This window comes from Sinohyriopsis cumingii, unplaced genomic scaffold, assembly GCF_028554795.1.
Source record: "Sinohyriopsis cumingii isolate HCF-2022 unplaced genomic scaffold, ASM2855479v2 utg003091l, whole genome shotgun sequence".
NCBI lineage: Eukaryota > Metazoa > Mollusca > Bivalvia > Unionida > Unionidae > Sinohyriopsis > Sinohyriopsis cumingii.
Window position 1 is genome coordinate 129,159 of NW_028316394.1, and position 21,103 is coordinate 150,261.

General features: G+C 35.9%; 1 protein-coding gene across 3 annotated transcripts in view; it reads right to left on the reverse strand.

The window, feature by feature from the left end:
• The window catches only part of LOC149769880 (serine/threonine kinase-like domain-containing protein STKLD1), an 81,053-nt gene extending 68,236 nt beyond the window's left edge, over positions 1 to 12,817 (reverse strand). For all 3 annotated transcript variants that reach the window (XR_016419030.1, XM_089949697.1, XM_089949698.1), the window contains exons 1-5: positions 12,783 to 12,817; positions 12,574 to 12,660; positions 10,372 to 10,416; positions 7,478 to 7,552; positions 4,422 to 4,526 (exon numbers count right to left, since the gene is read on the reverse strand). Coding sequence is in view for 2 of the 3 variants with exons in the window: in XM_089949697.1 (XP_089805823.1) it covers positions 4,422 to 4,526; positions 7,478 to 7,552; positions 10,372 to 10,416; positions 12,574 to 12,660; positions 12,783 to 12,797 (327 nt within the window). In the remaining variant the exon portion in view is untranslated. The remainder of the gene's footprint in view (positions 1 to 4,421; positions 4,527 to 7,477; positions 7,553 to 10,371; positions 10,417 to 12,573; positions 12,661 to 12,782) is intronic.
• Positions 12,818 to 21,103: the final 8,286 nt, after the last annotated feature.

Here is a 21,103-nt window from a genome sequence, read left to right on the forward strand (position 1 = left end):
TGGGATGATCTCCTACATTGGCTTGGCTCTGAGCACAAATTCAGGTTTTTTAGAGCTTGCTAATTGTATTCATTAATGAATACAATATGGCTTATAGTGGTTGAATCAGAAACAAAATATAGAATGTAGGAATGAGTTTTGATGATGCTCAACTTGATAAAATTGCTGCCTGAAACTTCCAGTCAAATGAATACTGGATAATAGTCATCCAATATTTAAGATGGAGTCCAATGGCACAACCATGGCATATCTGAAAATGACTTATAATGGAGGGTGAAATATTGAAGAAGAGTTGTAATAATAGGATAATGACTTTATAGGTTAAGATAACCTGACTAATTTGCATTCTCTGACGGATATGTACTATTACCATAAGGACATGTCTTGGCATTAAAGTGAGAGACTTGTGAAGAAATAAGTTCTGACCAGACTTTTTTTTTTACCTAGGGGCATTCATGTATAAATTTGGAAATGTCAAAAGCAAAAGCAATTGAGCAATTTAAAAGAATTCAGTTATTAGTTTCTATGGAAACAGAAATATAGACAAGCATTTAATGATCTTCACCTGAACTAATTTTTATAGTGGTGGACATTATGTAACTTAGTTAAATCTGGATTCAAATGATCATGAATTGCTTGAATCAATCAATTTCATGTCAAATTCAAATCTGGACTGTGCACAATCTTTTGGTGATGAATTGAATCTCTCGTACAGAAATTTCTCACGGATTCCATATGGAATACTTCAGGAATCCGTATGGAAGAGATATGGACTGAAAAACTTATGGAATCAGACAATTTATTCCATATCAATTCCATAAGTACTTCACAGCAAGTGAAAATTCCATGCAGAATAAAGTTGCAACTTTAATCCATATTAAACACCTTTTTCCATATGGAAAGCAGGCTCATGTATTATAGCATCATGGAAAATACCCTCTGAAGAATTAATAACCTAAACTATCTGATTCAAATAGAAATATTGTGGGAGTTAGAGTACATGTACAGGTCAGTGTAGCTGATGTGGAGGGATGAATATAAACTCATATAAATTTGAAAAAACACAAGCATGTCAGTTTTCTGTAATTTATTTCCACAGATTTTTAAAAACAGACAAAGACATGACCCAAAAAGTAGAGAAAATGTAAACATCATCAGAAAATTAAAATCTGGTAGTACAAGCATAGATGAATCTTTGGACTTAGAAAATGTTGTGCAAGGTGGATTTTGGGCTTGATCTGATGTTTACTCTAAAAAATAATTTGTTTGGCTTCCTATTAAAATATGCTCTACAAAAGTCATACCCTAGTGAAAATGTGACTGAAATTTCAGCAAAATCACAGTGAACATTTTTTGACATTCACTCAAATGTCCTTTTTCACTACAATTATGGTATCTGAGGAGACTTTACCAAAATTTCTGAAAATATTACTGAAAGTTTGTCATTGAAATTTCACTGACTCTGCCAACATTTCTGAAAATATCAGTAGGAATTTGTGATTGAAATTTCACTAAGAGTTTGTCAAAAGTTCTAAAAATATAGTGATATTTTGTGATTGTAATATCAGTGACATTTCAATAAAAAATATCAATAAGATATAAAATTTATTTTTTGCTTCTTGTACAATTTGACTGATTTTCAGCAGCATTTATATATCCTTTTTCTGATAGCTGTTATTTTATTGTTTATTTTGGGCACAATAACTTCTTTCCACATCTTTCCTTGTTATATTTCTTTTTGGGGGCCCCGAGTGGCCAAGTGGTCTAAAGCGCTCTTCGTTACGGATCACTGCCATCTCACCTCTGTCTGCGGCGGTTCGAGTCTAGGATTCAGCCAATGTGGGTATGTGAGAAAGCTTGCCAGTAGCTTCTCGTGGGTCGGTGGTTCTTTCCGGGGTTTTCTCGGGTTCTTCCTCCACCATTAATACTGGCCGCCATGTATAGCCTATCGTGTGCTGAAAAATGGTGTTAAACCCCACAACAACAACAACAACAACAATATTTCTTTTTGAAATTTTGCTGTTGTTATTGTTGTATTTTCATTTAACTTAAGCTGGATTTAACTGCCCTCAAACAAGTTTTCTGGTTTTCCATTTTAAATCAGAATTTTGCTTTTCTCCTGACCTGAATCTGATTTTCCTCAATACGGACCCTTTGTTTTAAATATTGTCTCAGAAACTTTTTTTTTTAAAAATGCTCTATCTGGTCCCATTTCACAACAAGCTTTCGAATAAGTATTTGTTCCATTTATTATTTAAAAGAAGATCACTGTAAAGAGCTTTCTGATTGGTCAAAATTTTGTACTTGCCCAATGAATCGTTGCATAATGGAAACTGATGGGAATGAGCATGCTTGCTAACCATGGCGATTCGAATTTTCGAGTGGGATACGAGATTGAATAACCATTTGAAACATGTGTGGCAATGAGAATAGCTTGAATGCAAAGTCGATGGGAATGTAATTGGTCAATCTGTACGAAAACCGAATGCCATGACTAGCATTTTGCTTTTTGTGCCATAAAGAGCTTTACAGTAGCAGCTAACATGCTAAATAGGACAAGGAATTGAACCAGGATGATTTTGAGGTTATTTAACTCAAAACTGATTAACTTCCAGAATGAATTTAAGGAGGGACAACGCATAGGTCACTGGTGGGAATTGTTACCAAATACCCATGTCTATCAAAGATAGTGATATCTTTGCGTAATGTTCTTGGCCCACACGTATAATCATCTCTGAATATCATGAGGCATTATTGTGTATATTATCAAAATATTCTAGGTGTGTTAGAATTCAGTGTAAAATAAAAGTAAATATATCATGATAACGTTTGCCACGGCTGCTTATGGAACAAGGACTAATTCAAGAGACCACAGCAGCATCATAGTTTGTACATTATTCAAAAATCAAGTATGCAGTACAAGTGACATAAGGCAAGTTCCTAGCATTTCTTCTTTTTATAATCAAATGGATGCTTTTATGTAATTTTGCATTATTTTCACAGATGAATTTTTCAATGCAGATTAATATTTGATATTTTATATATGTTTATGTGTTCACAGTTGCCTGTGCATATGTTCCACTGGCTTGATACTTTGATTTGTAAAATCATTTATTTAGTGTCAAGCCAGATTCTTCACATCATGTATATATTGTACATAACAGATAGAATGCCTCAAGGTAGATTAGTTCTGTAACTATCTCAGTTACCTTCTCTAAATAAAGTCATTATTATTATTATTATTATTAACTCCCATATCTCTTGCCTTGGATGTCATATAATTACAACATCTGTATATTTGTTTTCATGCACACTTAATATCACCTTGGTTAATAAAGTCATGTTTAATTCATATCCATTATTAATTTGAAACCTTCTAAAATGTCTGAAAAACTACTGAAACTTCAGTAAAATACTATATAATGATCAAAAGTTTAGTGAAGTCTAACAAATATTTCAGTGAAATTTTAGTGAGATCTCACCATATTTTCAGTGAAAGTTTTGGTCAAAATATTTGTGAAATCTCACCAAACTTTTTAGTAAAATGAAAAAGACTTAAGTGATGCCATCATGGATTAGGTTTTGTATGCAATGAAAGAAAATGAGGACAAGAAAAACCCAAGTCTTACTTGATAATGTCTGTCAAAATAATCCATTTTATAAAAAAATTGTGAATATTTATCATTGATTGCAAATAATGTCTAAGAATCATTAGGCAGTTTAATAGAAATCTGAAGCAGATTTTTTTATGGTTTAGGCAGAAGCACTTAAAAAACCCGTCTGAAATCTGCTTTAAGTATGCTTGGAAAATTTTGTACAGGATGGACTAATACCAAATGCCATATGAAATATTTACAAATTCCTATGGACTATTCACAAATTCCATATGGACTATTGCCAAATTCCACATGGATTAATCAGTAATTCCATATGGATTATTGCCAAATTCCATATGGAATTTTAATTTTGTTCCATATGGACAACCTACAGATCTCATGGACTAATTTGCATATTTCGTGGGATTTTCCATAAGGAGTATGTACAGAATCCATAACATTTCCATATGGATACACTAAAATCCATAAGAGTGGTTCAGCTATAGAATAAAAATGTCCATATGGATATTTCTGTAAAAGTACGTATGGATTCCATATCAAATCCATGTGGAAAATTTTGTACGGGATACCAAATCTTTGATATAGAGGTTGACTAGAATTGTATTTCTGGTATATTAATACATGGAGTGCTCTACCAGCTGCAAAGTTGTAGATTGGATTTTTCACCAAGCAACTGTACATACCTTTGCCCTGATAAAATAATAAATATAGTTGTCCTATCTCTCTCTCTCTCTCCATAAGTTTGTTTGTCAATATCTTTAAATCCCTTCCTGAGTATGGTACATTTAAAAAAAAACACCAAACCTCTTCAGGAATGGCCTCCTTGTTTGCCCGACTCTTCTGAATCAGATGCCCAAGATCTCCATTGGGAAAATAGTCCATCAGAATACAGATGTACATCGAGGAGTCCTGGGAAAAAGAATTAAACTGTGCTGAGTATACCTCATATAACATGAACCAGTAACAAAAAAGGATTCCTGAAAAAGATAATTAAGCATTAAAATATGGAATTAACCTCAATTAATTTCTGCAGTAAAACTTGAATAGTTTCTTGGAAAATTGTTGCAAATGAATCAGTACTATCAAGTAAAATGAATGTGCTCTTGACTGCTAATATATTGCCACTGAATACAATAGCATCAATAACTTGATGTTCCCTCCTTGCTATAATTAAACTAACTTTTACTGCTACTTGTTGCCACACATTTTACAAGCTGTCAAATCAACCAGTACCATCATGTTAATTAATGCTGACCTAGTACTAATGAATTCAACAGAATAAATAATTACATATTCCCTTCTTGCTAAAATTTTATTATTCTTTACCACTGCTTGTTTGCAGACATTTAGAAGCTGTAAAATAGCAGAGACAACATAATGGCAAGTCACAGTGCTGACAGATGAAATACATGAGATTGGACACTGGACACAGTAACAAAAAGGGAAGAGAAAACATGACTATGTTCAAGGCATTTTATTCAAGAGGTGGGACAAATTAGCTTTAATATCTCTAGTATCCCTTACAATGCATTGACTAAAAGTATATCTGTATGAGGTATTTTTTACTTTTAACTTTGTTTATTTCCATTTAATAAAAGAAATAAATAGAAAGCACTCTGGAAACTTGTCATGTGTTCCACAGAATGTTCCACCCAGATTTATTTATTATTCTAAAATCAGAAGCCAATTAATTTAATTACATCACTTAAGTGTATGCTTAAAAAAAAATCATTAAAAATTCCAAAACTTATTTATAATCATAAAAATAGATTCAAGAAAAGTAAAATTTTCATGAACATTGCAAAAACTACAATACTGGCATCTTGCATCAAGTCCTAGCTGTAATTGTGAAGTTATCTCCCTTTATTACCTTCTGCTCCCATTTTCTTCTCATATTTCAGGTCTCACTGGATAGTTTCGTATTTTGACACCCCCCAATTTTTAAGGTAGAAGGCATGAACCTAATTATCACAAGCCTAGCATTTATAAATTCACACAGAAGCTAAATCTGTAATGTGGTTGAGATTTACTTTGAGTTAGGCTTGGAAATGGGTTGGCTTGTTGGTGAGACTGCCTGTCACAGTTAGACGAGCATTGGAGATCAAATGCGTAACTTGGGCTGCAAATGAGCAGCCAACTTGTCTTACATATTTACATGTGTCTGCTACAGAGGTAAATATCTAAAAATCTAGATGGTTGAGGGGTGATGAAAAGTATGCTAATTTGTTATAGTACTAGTGAACTTGATTCATGCATAAGGCACATACTGGTTCTTTTAGCTGCCTTGTCACAGGAAAATATTCAAAGCAGCTCTTTCCTCTCAAAAATGAATGTAAAAAGAGGGGTTGGTGGCAGAGTTGGTTCAGTATAAAAGTCACCAGTTGCATTAGGAATTAACCTGATTGCCGCAGTCAAAATTTCACATGTATGCTTTCTACAAAAATCATTAGTTTGTTTTTATTTGTATCTTCAGTGTAAAATTATTCTTATTTTTCTGCAATAGGTCATTGTCAGATGAAAATTCACCAGAGAAACTGTCCAGTGAGACCTCAGAATAACGTTCCATAACATTTTTAAAACAATTAAAAAATAAAACAACATTTTTAAAAAAATAATAAAACAACAAAATCAAGGAAATCTAAAAAACTAAAGTTTGTGAAGTGTAATCAGATTAGTCTACATGATTACACACAAATTATTAAATTTCAAGGTTCTGCATTAAGATGCATTTTGCTGCAGACCAAGAAAGTACAACAACTCTTACAACGTCAGGTTGGCAGAGTGATTTATTGACATGCATATCTTCATATAATGACTATAACATGTATGAAGTTGTTTGGTGATCCTTTAAAATCTGTGTGACTAGTTGTGTTCACAAAATTCCATCAATCACAGTAATTAGTTAATATGCACATATTCAAATGATGACCATATGATTACCAAGGTTTCATCCATCAAAACGTCTCAGACCAGTTAAGTTGTGTTGACAAGATTCTACTGTGCAATACATACAGCTGCAATACAAAGGCAATAACTCTATCTAATATACCAGAAGCATTTTGATTTGTTAGTTACGTGCGTTTCAGATAATTACTATAAGATCTACCAAATTTTTTGACAACCTATTGCAAACTGTGCAACTCACTGTGTTAATGATGGCAATAAGATCTAAAAAATTTCTTGCTGACCCGTTTAAAACTTTAAAACTAAATTTAATGTGTTCAAACGATTTTGCCATCACTGCTTTCAGCTGCAAGTCAATCAGAGCAACAATGTTCAACAAAAGTGTAGGTGGAAAGTGATTTATCAATACGAACATCTTCTGATGATGACCATAATATTTACCAAATATTATTGGACATCTTATTGATGTCATAAATCTGATGTAAGTAAACATAAACTATAATGAAGTCATGTTCAATATATAGTCAACATCCTTGACCTGGTCTTATCATGATACATTTACAGCCTACATGTTGCTTTAAAAAAACACCCCGTGCCCTAGAGGAAGTTGCACATGCCTGCTAATGTGAGTATCTTCTACCTTAAGCAAGCAAATTATGAATCAAAGAATTTAGATTTTTATATTTCAACAGCTTTCAGCAATATTTCATAAATATTTCAACCATGTGTACAACTGTCAAATAATAATCAATACTGACCTACAGCTCAAAGTTCTAACTTAAGCCCATGCTACCAGGTTTTGAAGCAAAGTGCGACAATGTCTGTAACTAAATATGGGACTTGCAAAGAAATGCTGGTTTAATCCAAACACTATCTTAATCAAATATACTGGCTTAACCCATACACTATTTTAATGAGATATATTATTCACTAATTAAAACTTTAAATTTTCTCACATTTTTCTCCCAGTGCACAAAAAAATCCCTGTATCCAGAAACATATGGATGGTAGAGATTTTGAAGAGATTCTGCCTGGAAATAAAAATAGTAAATAAACATAAATTACTGCTCAAAGTGATATTATACAAATTTCAGATCTGAATCAAACCCATTTGAAATTTAGTACATTAAAACCCATCTAAAAACGTCACCCCTTCTGCCCAAAAAATGATCTCCAAACAGGTGGTCTCTCTTGACAGGTTATAACATTATATCATCAATAAATCTGTGTATTAAGTACTGTTCTCTCCTGGCAGTGGTGTTTTCAAGGCAGGTTTTACTGTTCTACATTGGCTACTTTCTGGCTGGGTTTAAGAAAAACTGCATTTAGGGTCTATCCATGACCTCTGGCATTTTGCAAGTATTTTCAGCTCCTCTGTGGAGAAGGTATGAAAAAAGGAAGTTGCTTCAAGGATTCTAGAATATCTGTAAAATTCTCAAAGAACACACCATTAATCCCTGTAATGCGTCCCCATGATGCAATAATTTTCTCCAGGATGCTCCCCCTTTTCATATTCTGGTCAGTCATGGCCCAGTTTATTCAATAAATAGGTAAGATGCTAGTGTAATTAATTAAACAGGTAATACTTATCATTGCAATTAGCTTGTGAAAGGGAATGACCCTCAGAATGCTAGGTGTTTACTCATGTTAGTTTCTTTGGTATGTTCATGGGAATGGAGATGTTATTTCACATGCAGAGAAAATAAACATCATTGTAAATAATCATGCTTGGGATTAAAACTAATTGTTGACAATTTTGTTGTGGTTTATTTTAGTGCACTTGTACTGGTCAAAAATTATTTTTGAATTTACATATATTATGTTTAAACTTAACATTCTATTTACTGAAAAATATTTTTGTTTCAGTGTGATATTATAAATGGCTAAGAATTAAATCATTATCTTTGTTAAAACAATGATCATGAGATTTTTCATTTTCCTTTATATCCTTCTGAAAATGAGGTGAAATGAGTCCAGTGCTCCCCATCCTGAAATTCTGTTGAGATCCTTGCTTGTATCAGCCTTTGATCTTTTAATATTTTTTACAGCAGGATTAATTTCATGCTGCACATAAAACATTATTATAACATGCAATAATCATTCCACTAACATTGCTCCAAGCAGTTTGTAATTCATTAATTGTACAGGTACTTTTGGGGAATTCAGCAGGACTTTCTTTACTATACAGAATCAGGGTTGTACTTTAAACATACTGTTCTGTATAAAGCATGTAAAATCTACTAACTGATGATTTATTTTCTCTCTTCATATTGAATTTTTAATTATTTATCATTAAGCATAAACACACAATTGCAGTTTCTGTTCTGTGTTGCTTGCCTTGAAGTGTCTGTGAAAGGTAGATGGCTTCCATTTACTTGGCATGACATAGCCAAACAAAGTTTGATAATGCCATTAGAAAAATAAACCAAGTTTTGAGTTATATTTATCCCATACTACTATCCTATCCAGTTTATTAACAGTTCTACTGTCAGAGATAACTGGAGGGGTAAACAATTTGACAAAAAGAAACTACAGGGGTGAAATTAACAACCTGAAATAAAGATAAATAATTCAGCTTGGTAATAATCTCTGCAAGTCAGACAATTTTGCGGGTCACTGATTATGAATTATGATAGGCATGCAAGTTTGGTGTGGCAAAATTTGGACTTTTCAATCGACTCTGATGCCACCCATCATAATGAGATCAAATATCATGAATGGAGTGACATCTGAGACTCAGACTATTCTACAAAGAAAATCTCAATGCAGCTAGTGGGAGCTAACTCTTCCTTTATGTATATACATGTGATGAAAACACAAGCTAGTCAATTGGAGCATCTTCTGCCTTCTAAGTCAAGTTAAGAAAGAAACTGATGTGATTTGCCACCTTTGAACATTTGCTCACATGATGCAATGTGGTGGCAGAAAGAAGACAAATTATAACATTTTTGGCCTTTTAAAGTGCATCATATGTGGTATTCTCCACTGGAGGTATATAACCAAACCCATTAAATGTAATGTGTATTCCTACAACTACATCTTAAGTTTTTTGTCAACTTCATGGAATGGACATGTGCATGCCTGACAGTGATGCAGGAACAACTCATTCTAATTAAATGATATATTTCTGTACCTCTACTTAAGACAACTGTGAGATTTTTCTGTTAATTCTTCTCAGAAATTTTCAGACTGAATGTGGCATTGCTAGCAAAAAGCTAAAGTTGACGATATAACTTATGTAAGACACATGATTCATCGGTTGATTTACTGATAACCATTATCATGGCAACAATTTCTCTAAAGTACATTATTTACCTCTAAAAACATGATTCTTAACAGAACATTGATGAGTAACATTTAATTTAAAGAAACACCATTTTAAGTTTAAAAGTCTCAATATAGTTTCTTAGTCAATGTAGATCCTAAAAAAGCACCTTCTGTATATAACAAGGCAGTACATCCAGTTGCATTACTGAGCTTTCATAATGTACATAATATAAAATAGTACAAAACAAAATCACAATGATCCCAAAATGTTTAACCTAACTTGCCAGATATATTCAAGAGCTAAGCATATCTTGCAAACAAAAATGGAATTGACTCCTAAGAGGTAAAATTCATACAGCAAATAAATTAATTACAATCTATAGCTGTCACTGCAAGCCTAATGAACATACAATAGGAAAGGCTTGTTTTAAATCAATTCAATTAAAAGCATTGTTTTGTTACTTTATACAAAGTACACTGAATTATATATTTAAGTTAACCACATAAAATTTATATTCATTCATCACTTCTGTTACCATAGTTGCATTTGATTGTATTTGCAGAATTTGTAATCCATTCATACCTCTTTAAAGGCCTTATTAGCAGCACTTTCATCAAAGCATTCAACCTGAAATTGAATGAGCATGTATTGAGAAATAAAGCTTGCATACCATATGTCAACGTTATATTCCATATACATTTCTTTGCATGCTTAACAACCAGATGACCCCTTGTCAGAATGCTCATGCATTAAATCAATTGCTGATACACTTCATGTGAATATATTTCTTCCAATTAGCCTACACCATTGCACATGTGATCAGTGACAATGATGTATCATGGAGTAACATCAACATTACATTGACAAAACAAGTTTGTAGTAAACAAAGCACATACAGAAACATAATTTATCAATCCTAAGCAGCCATGGCTTGTCTTATTTCATCATAATTTTGTTTTTGGGAGATTTCTTCTCAGAATTTAAAGGAGTCAAATTCAGAAAAATCATGGTGACATTTATACAGACTGATTGATCCATTTAGACATACATAGTTACCAGGGAATGCAGTTTTCCAAAAATGTATGCTAGGGTGCTCTAAGGATTCAAAAAGTTTATATGAAAATAATACAAAGTCTAAAGAGACTACACCACATGAAAAGTGTCATCCTTGGGTCCCAATATTTACAAGAAGAATCTTAAAAGAATTACTTACTTGTATGGAAGAAAAGCATTACATTTAGGTTGCTAATTATATTTTAAAAAATTATAATGACAATATGAGCATGCAGAACATCAATCACTTCAAGTCTATCTTGCATTCTTCATAATCCATTTCTTTAAAAGTGCGAATAATTGTGGACAGCAAACATTTAGTTTGAGTACAAAGGTTTTATTTTCAGTTTATTATCATTTTTACTACTTTATACAAACTAAGATTATTAAATATGCACAATAATTTAAATCCCAGGATTCAGTTACAGGATACAAGAAATAGATACTGCTAAAGTGAAAAATGGTTTAATTACCAACTGATAGAAAAGATTAATACTTGGATATATATAAGAAAACATGCTGATCATGCTGACTTAACTATAAAATATACAGCAAAAGTATTTTTTTTCATGTAAACATGAACAAATTGTAATAAGACAGAGTCATATTTGGACATTGGTGATGACAGATCCCTGTAAAACTTTATAATGAAATACACCATTATAAACAGTTGTCCATTGTCAGTCACAATGCTATCACAGATGCCTATTATGGTGGTGAGATGATCTGCCCCATCAGATTATAGTCTGAATATACCTCCCCATCTGTTTGTACCCACCTGCCAATTTAAAAAATGAAAAGCACAAATGAGATAAAAGATGAACAGGACTTATTTCTTTTATTGATTTATAATTTCAAACCTGATTATGCCCAGGGAAGACCTAACACTGCTATCATCTGTGCATTTTATTCCAAATGGAACTTTTCAGTGTAAAAGACTAACTGCTTGCCAGTCATTTCCACTTCCTGGACAAGTCCATTTTCAGCAAAGGGGTGTATGCATGACTATGCATGCACATACATAGAAGGAAAATACTATGTTATCTGCTTCTGATATTTACAATGTTGAATCAAGTGAAGGAAAATAATGACAACTACAAATTTGCTTTTAAGGTGGATATAACAAGAGGTGTAATTTCTATGGTCATGTGCACAAAGGGATATATATCTAAACTCTCAACATTATGTTAATTTATGGAATTATCCAGCAGTTACTGAATAGGATGAACTACACCACTCTTTTTGTCAGCGGAAAATAAACTAGCTCATAGCGTACTCAATGTGGTGCCGTGTTACTATGGAAGGTCCATTAAGCAAGAATGGCACAGAGGATGCCAGTATATTTGGGTCACTTTGGTCACTCAGGTTAAAAATCATAAAACACTGAATGAACTGACTAAGTTCTGTGCACTTTTTATCACATGATAGATTTAAGTTATTGAAATCATGGGGGGGGGGGTACAAACAAATGGGGAGGTATATTCAGACTATAGTTTGTAACATTATTTAGTTGTATTTATAAGTACAATTGTACTTTTGAATTTAGTTGGGAATAAACAGTCGTGTTGTACAGAACCCCTAAATGTGTGTGTGTCTGTCTGTCTCTCGTTTTGTTTGTTTCTCTCTCTCTCTCTCTCTCTCTCTCTCTCTATATATATATATATATATATATATATATACACACACACACACACACACATACACACATATTATATAGCAATCATATGAGACCTTTTTCAGAACGAATGTTTGACGATCCAATTTTCGCTCTACTATGTGAACCATCGCCTGAGCACCCTTTCCGAGACATTCTTTAAGCTGAAATGAAATATATCGTGATATAATAAGTAAAACTATTGAAACAAATGAGCAACACTTGTTAAATATGCACGCAATTGCAAAATAACACAATAAGTCACACAGATTGGATAGTTTCGTACAGTATAGTCCTCCATGCTTGACAACACGAAGCTCACTCAATGCGCATGCGTTTTGTTCTATGACGTTTATCAAATAAAGAAAGAAAGGGCAAAAATGAAACGGAACGATGATATTACGCGTCCAATATCAGCTACCATTAGGTACTAGGTTACTATGCATATATAAATACTCATACACAAAAGCACAATTCAAAATATTGCTATTTTAATATAGTTAAACGTTTGTTATAGAATTAAATAGTGTTCAAGATAACACGATAAAAGGGATTCATATGAATGTGCAGTTATAAGCCATTCACGGCAGAACGAGATATAAATTATGAGATATTCTAAATGATTATTTTGTAACTCATGTGACAATGTTCTGCTTCATTCATTATACTTTATGTCCCTCATTACACACACACACACACACACACACACACACACATATATATATATATATATATATATATATATATATATATATATATATATATATATATATATATATATATATATGTATGTGTGTGTGTGTGTGTGTGTATGATGTATATTATTACAGTAAAAAAATAATGATTGATCCGATAAAATCTGTACAGATGGTAAAAAAAAAAAAAAAAACAAAGCACCTACACTAACTACATGGAATTCAAACGCTTGGAATTGCTTAATAGATTACCAGCATGACATTAGCTTGAAAAAAATTCAGCTGTCGAAATAGTGCATAATAATATATACTCTGATATAAAATGGAACCTCAAAGGGATTTATTTAATGCGAAGGTCGATAAGGATTGGTTAGTCATTTCTGAGACAGTGATACGAATACCTTTGAATGGCGATTACTTCATAATATTCCGCTGCTCGTCGATCAATATTCCTTGCAAAATTATTAGAAAACTGCTCCATGAAATCCATCCAGTAAAATCAGATGAAGGCAAATAAGAGGTCATTCAATTAAAACCAAATTCGAATGTCGCACGCTATGACGTAACACCGAAAGCACTGAATATTGGAGAAATTATAAATGTGCTTCCTCTTGTATAGCCAGTGATTAGACCCGATCACTGCTTTTTCTGACCAAATTTGGTGCTCGTCTTGTCGCTACATAAATTCAGAGTTCTACTGCAACAATCGACGGTATCCTTTACAAAGAAATATGTCTGAATGATTAAATCGACAACACGAATGGCAAACTATCCATATCGCTGTAATTAATTAAATAATATATATTTTTATTGGTTACTTCAGTATTTCAGATGAACTGACCACCCCTACCCTCGAACGTTGAATTGGACCAAAAAGGAAAAATGAAACAAAGTCTGTTTTATTGGTTGAATTTACATCCTTGATATCTATATAAAAAGTAAAGGAAAGAACGACTGCAGCTGGTGACAACGAAGAAAGCCTTGATATTGAATGTTTGAAAAACAATTCAAAAATTGAAATAACTACAAGCAATGACAAGCAAATGCCGCGCTTGTGTATTCGTATTCACAATCCCGTTACTTTTCCTGGGAACCTGAGCGTATTCGCGGACCTTTTACATGTAAATATTGATGCATCACTCGAATGTTAATGAAACAGATATCTTTTGTCTTTGTTTTCACTTGTTAAAATGTTTTTTTTTTTTAAAAATCTCCACAGGGTGGCTTTGTTTCAGAGGATGATAATGGCTATTACTAGCAGCAAAGGAGAAAAATACTATTTAGAGATTGGATATCAGCGTAGCATATGCATTTAATGATTACAGGGATATATCTGAGAGGACCAAACGAGCTCATTTAAGATTTAAACACTGAGACAGAGGACATATAAAACTTAGGACACTGGACAAAGTCACAAAATTAAATAAAACAATTAAAATGACATAGTCCTCAGGAAGAGCCGTATACTTTCTTTTCGTTATCCTGTTAAATTAAATAATAAAGCTACTAAATGGTTTTTACAAAAACGTATTACTGAGTAAATACGCAGGTTTTCAGGAACAATAATTCGAAAAATATTAGACAAGAGAGAAGCCAGTTGACAATACATTAACAGCTATTCCACAGAAGTGTACTGAAAAAGCTAACAACATATCAGATATACCGATTAAGAAAAAGATGAAAATCGTTTTATGCGCATAATTTGTATTTATAGATACCCAATAACATATCAGATGTAGTACGTGACCCGAAAATCGCAAGGAAAAGAGTAATTGTTTAAATATAAATTATTCGCTGCACACATTTCACAGCAATATTTTTCAAGCACCAAAACCAGGCTAAATCACAACTTTTGTTAATTTTCACAGTGATAATGCAAAATTCTCTTGTGACATTTTAAAATGATTTTTATGTTAAAACTACCCGTTTGATTACTTATAAGTAGTAAATGGGGATACCCTACGTACAATGGGAATTAGCATTACAAACCACCCTGGGACACTCTACGTACAATGGGAATTTAACATGGCGAAAAATCGTGGGTCAGATTACGTACAATGGGAATTAACATGGGAATAAATCGTGGGTTACTTTACGTACAAGGGAAATTTAACATGGCGAAAAATCGTGGGTCACTCTACGTACAAGGGGAATTTAACATGGGGAATAGAGTTTGGGCTTGTTTAGGGACAAGGAGAATTGAATATGGGATTTTTTTTTTTTTTTTTTAAATTTTTAAAAAAGGGGTAGGCAATGGAAAGGCTATCTCTTTTCGAGAAATATGGCTGGCCCTGAAAAGGGCCTTTGGGTTTATGTTAATATTAATATTAACATAGATGGCATCTGTCACATCTTCTTCTTCTTCTTCTTAAACTCCTTCTAACTGCCGGTCCATACACAAGTACCCTCTTGAGACATCCTTGTCTTTCTATGTAAACTCTCCTCATCCATTGACTAGTATCTGTCCTATCAACAACAGTCCACTTGGACCTGACATACATGAGCATGTCCGTCCTAAACATCATGGAAGACACAAGGGTGGATGACTCAACTGTGGTCCACATCTTGAAGCGACGAGAATAGGTGAATCAATGCAGTGAACTGCGCTTATTTATAGGTACAGGAAGGATTGAAACGGATTGAATTCATTCACCAATCCGAACACGCGTTACAAAATTCAGTCAGCTCGCATCCAATCCGAAGAGAGCAGTCTGTGACGTCACGTGGTCTATATAGATTCGTTAGCGCTTGTGTGCAGTCAATCTATGCGACAGTGATTCAACATGACGGAAACTCAGAAAACGATCCATTGGGGTGCACCAGCAGGGGAGACTGCCCAAGGGAACCCGGACTTACTTTCAGAAGAGGTACATTGGGATTTTGTGGATTTTCTTACCTCGCAAGAATTTGTTCCGGAACCTTCGTTACCTTCTTCATTACCGCAAGTGGAGAATTTTAGACAGAGACAGAAAGAAGAATTGGAGAAATTTATGCAACGACAAAAGGAAGCGGAACAAGCTTTTCTCCTACAGCAACAGCAACAGCAACAAGAAGAGGTAAGAAAAAAACAACAGCAACAACAGCAAGAAGAAGTAGCAGCAAAGAAACAAGAGGGTGAAAATCAAACGGCTACGGTACTGTTGGACATTTTAGCGGAGTTAAGAAGTCTGAAACAAATGTATCAGACTTCTTTATCACGACCGAAGAGAATACGACCTTCCCGAGCTAAACACGCCAACCCTGTGACTAAGCCTGTCGTACCACCCTTAGTGATTTCAACCCAATCATCAGAAGTAGGCCTTGGCCGTGGCAAAGGCTTAAGGCAGTTAAAGTTGATTGGTTAAACTCACCCCTACACCAAAATAAAAAGGCCCTTTTCAGGGCCACCCACATTTCTCGAAAAGAAATACAATTTCAATTTGCCAATAACTCAAAAATAAACCCCACCCATTTTAGCCTTATAGTACGTGTCTGTGTATGAGTGCGTGAGTGTAGCTTCTTATTTTAAAATCAAAACTCAAAGACACTTACCTTATATCATTCATGTATTCTTTTATCCATTTTTTACAATCCAATTCACAATTCACCACAGAACACTTTAAAAAGTTCGTAGACTTCTTCTTTCTCATTATTTAGTCTCTCTGTTTTTTGAATTTCTTCACCGTTTTTTCCTCATTTTCTTCCCTTCTTCTTTTCTTCTCCTGTTTCTTTGCCTCTTTTAAATAGAATTGTCTTCTTTCTTCCTCTTCTTCCTCTGAAGAATCCCTCTCTTCTTTCGAAGAATCCCTCTCTTCTTCCGAAGAATCCCTCTCTTCTTCTGAAGAATCCTTCTTTTCTTTTGACTCCTCTTGTTTCTTTTTTGGGCAATCTGGAGACCAATGTCCTTTTTCTTTACAATAATAACAGGTATCTTGACTTTTGTCTTTTTTAGCCCCTGTTTTTTTTCTTTTTTGACGGTCTGGACAGTCTGAAGACCAATGCCCTTTCTTCTGACAGATATAGCAAGTATCTTGACTTTTATCTCGAAAGGAAGGAGAGTAGTCCGTCGGCTGGTCTGAAGAGAATTTTCTAATGACCCCTCGCAAAGCTCTCACGAAACGTTCCATCTGGGTAGTCTCTTCCATCGTTCTCCTCGGTTTGAGAGTGAAATGAATAGTGAAAGGACAAGACACACCCATTTTATATACGCTGGTTTGCCATGACTATAAATTAGTCTATGGTGTTTGAACTTGAGTCATTTGACGTTTTGCACTCAAGATGAAACGATCCTATTCATTCGAGAAGAAAGAAGAAGAAGAAGAAAGTAAGAGGCAGAAACGTGATCTATCGCCTCGTACCAGGGCTGAAATCTTGGCACAAATTCATGCCAGTGATTTTGAAGAGGACATGAGTGAACCAGAATCCGAACCCTCTAAACCAAGTTCACCACCCTTAGTCAACCCTGAAAAATACTATTCCATTCGAGAGACGGAAAAGCGCTCCTCTAGAAAATTTAGAACCACGGCTTACACCTACACGGTGAAGTTTAAAGATTTCAAGACCGAGGTACCCTTGGAGAAAGCAGAAGGGTTTATCACCGAGATGTGGGATTCTTTGCTCACCGCACTCAAGCGACAATGTCAACCCAAAGAAGACGATCGCTTGACACTATCCATAGATCACGACGGTTTGAAATCCCCTGTTTGGATCGAGTTTAGCAGACCCGCAGAACTAACCCCTTCCAAAATCATGGACAAGATTCAACACGTACAACAATCTAATGACCAGTTTGACATCACCGATGGTAAAGCCACACCGAAAATGGCTCACGTCTCTCTTCCTCAAGGGACAGGACGCAAAAATATGTTATTGGTGGACGACCTTCGCAACACCAAAACAAGTCTCGTCCGAATTAACAACCCTCAAGACCAGATGTGTTTAGCTCGAGCCATCGTGGTGGGACGAACCTATGCCAACAAGAACGACACGGTAGAATGGAAAAGAACCTGGAACACTATTCAACGTTCCTATCGAGCCAAACAACGAAACGAAGCAGAACTCCTGTTACAACAAGCCGGACTGTCCAAAGACACACCCTGTGGCATTCCTGAGATGCAAAAATTGCAAGATGCCCTAGCTCCACGCTACACCTTGAAAGTGCACCCTCAAGAAATGCGCGGGCCTCTGTTGTTTCGAGGCCAAGATTTTAAGGACGGAAAATACATTCATGTCTATCATCACGATGACCATTTCGATACCATTACCAGTATCACTGGATTCCTGGGATACGGTTATTATTGTGAGAAATGTGACTATGGTTATAACAATCGAGAGCAACACAAGCATTGTGGAATGAAATGCCCAGGATGTTTGGCCTCTCCACCCTGTCTGAGCGAAGGACCAGTGCCTTGTTCCACTTGTTTGCGCACGTTTGTCAGTCCTACCTGTTACCAGCAACATCTGAAGACGCAAGGTTCACAGCAGAAATGTGCTTGTCAACTCTTGAGATTGTGCCCTACGTGTAGACAAGGCATACGTACCAATAGTACCAAGGCACACGTATGTTCAGGAAAAAAAAATGTCACATTTGTCATCACATCGTGGACTTGGAACACCAATGCTACGTGCAAAAATACCAACCCCCACCAGAGAAAGAGGACGGTCACAAGAAGAAAGGCAATTTCATCTTTTTCGATTTCGAATGCATGCAAGAGACCGGCATTCACATTCCTAATTTCTGCGTGGCTCATCGAGCGTGCGAGAAGTGCATTCAAGAACCTATCTTCAGTCATTGCCCTCACTGCAGCAAGATTCCTGGAGGACGTGAAAAAATCTTTCGGGGACCAAACACGTTAGCCGATTTTGCACAATGGGTCTTAGACCCCATCGACAAGACGTGGAGCCAAGAGGACATCGAACGTTACGGAGATTGTCATCGTCATGCCACGGTGATGGCTCACAATTTCTCCGGATACGATGGACAGTTTCTTCTCAGATACTATACGGAACAAGGCACCGAACGTCCTAAAGTGACTTTGAACGGAGCCAAAATCATTTTCATGCAAGTGGGACAAGTACAGTTTAAAGATTCGATGAGTTACTTGGCCATGCCTTTGAGCCGAATGCCTAAAACGTTTGGAATGACAGAAATGGCTAAAGGGTACTTTCCACACTTTTTCAATACGGAAGCCAATCAACATGCCGTTCTACCCCATTTGCCTGAGGCTCACTATTACGACCCCGACAACATGCGTACCGAACAACGAGAAGATTTCTACGCTTGGTACCAGGATCACGCCTCGGACCCCTTCGACTTTCAGGAAGAAATGTTAAAGCATTGTCGTTCCGACGTGGACATTTTACGACGTTGCTGTGGAAAATTTCGAGAACTGTTCATGGAACACGGAGGGGTCGATCCTTTGAAAGAAGCTTGCACCATTGCCAAAGGGTGTTCCTTAGTGTACCGCCAACGATTCATGCCTGAAAACACCGTGGCTGTCATCAGTCCTTAAACGACCCACTTTGTCAAACGTCAATACTTGGTCAAAGCCCTACGCTGGTTACATTACTTGTGCGACAAGGAAGACAAATGGATCAGCATGCCCGCAACGGAGGAGGCGAAAAGACCATCGGAACGTATTCGGTCGATGGCTGGGACTTAGAAAACCCCAAGATCGTGTACGAGTTTAACGGTTGCTTATTTCACGGATGTCCCGTCTGCTACCCTGACCGTGACACTAAAAATCAGTTTTTACAACGGACCATGGAAGACCTGTACCAGGACACTTGTCAGCGACGCCTAAAGTTAGAACAGGAAGGATACCAAGTGGTGGAAATGTGGGAACACGAGTACGATCACCGTATGAAAACCGATCCCGAGTTTAAACGCCTCGTGGAAAGTTACCCGAGGGATAGTTTGTACGGAGGAAGGACCAATGCCACCTGTTTGCTGTACCAAGCCGACGAAGAGAAAGGAGAAGAAATCAAATACTTGGACGTGTGTTCGTTGTATCCCTACGTGTGCAAATATTGTCGCTTTCCTGTAGGGCACCCGCAATTGCTGACGGAACACATCGACCTGAAAAACATTCGACAATACGAAGGCTTGATCAAGTGCAAAGTTTTGCCTCCCACGAACCTATACCATCCCGTCTTACCTCACCATTGTCAAGGCAAACTGATGTTTCCCTTGTGCCGTACTTGTGCCGAAACGTGCAACCAGGACCAACCTTGCCATCACAGCCAGGAAGAACGTGCCTTGACGGGAACCTGGGTCAGCGTGGAATTGTTCAAAGCTCTGGACATGGGATACCAACTGTTAGAAGTGTACGAAATTTGCCACTTTCCCAAGACACAACAGTACCACAAGGGTGACCCTACTCAGAAAGGCATTTTCGCCGACTACGTGGATGCCTTTTTGAAACGGAAACAAGAAGCCAGCGGCTATCCTTCCTGGTGTCACACTCCCGAAGACCAAATACAATTCAAAGAGAAATACTACGAACAAGAAGGCATCTCTTTAGACCACATCGAAAAAAACGAAGGCAGGCGATCGTTTGCCAAAGTGATGTTAAATTGCTTGTGGGGTAAAATGGCACAACGACCGTGTTTACCCAAGACGGAATATTTGACAGAACCTTCCCGCTACTTCCAGATGATTCACGACAAAACCAAATACATGAAACACGTGGACGTCGTTCGAGAGGATTTGATCTTGGTCAATTACGAAGAAGATCTGGACTTTGTACAAGACGACCCTTTTGGAAATGTCATCATTGCGGCTTACGTGACAGCTCATGCTCGCTTAAAATTGTACGAAGCTTTAGAACTGTTAGAAGAACGCGTCCTGTACTTTGACACGGACAGTTGCATTTACATCCATCACCCGATTCAACAGCACCCTGACATCGAAGGAGACCGTTTAGGAGCCTGG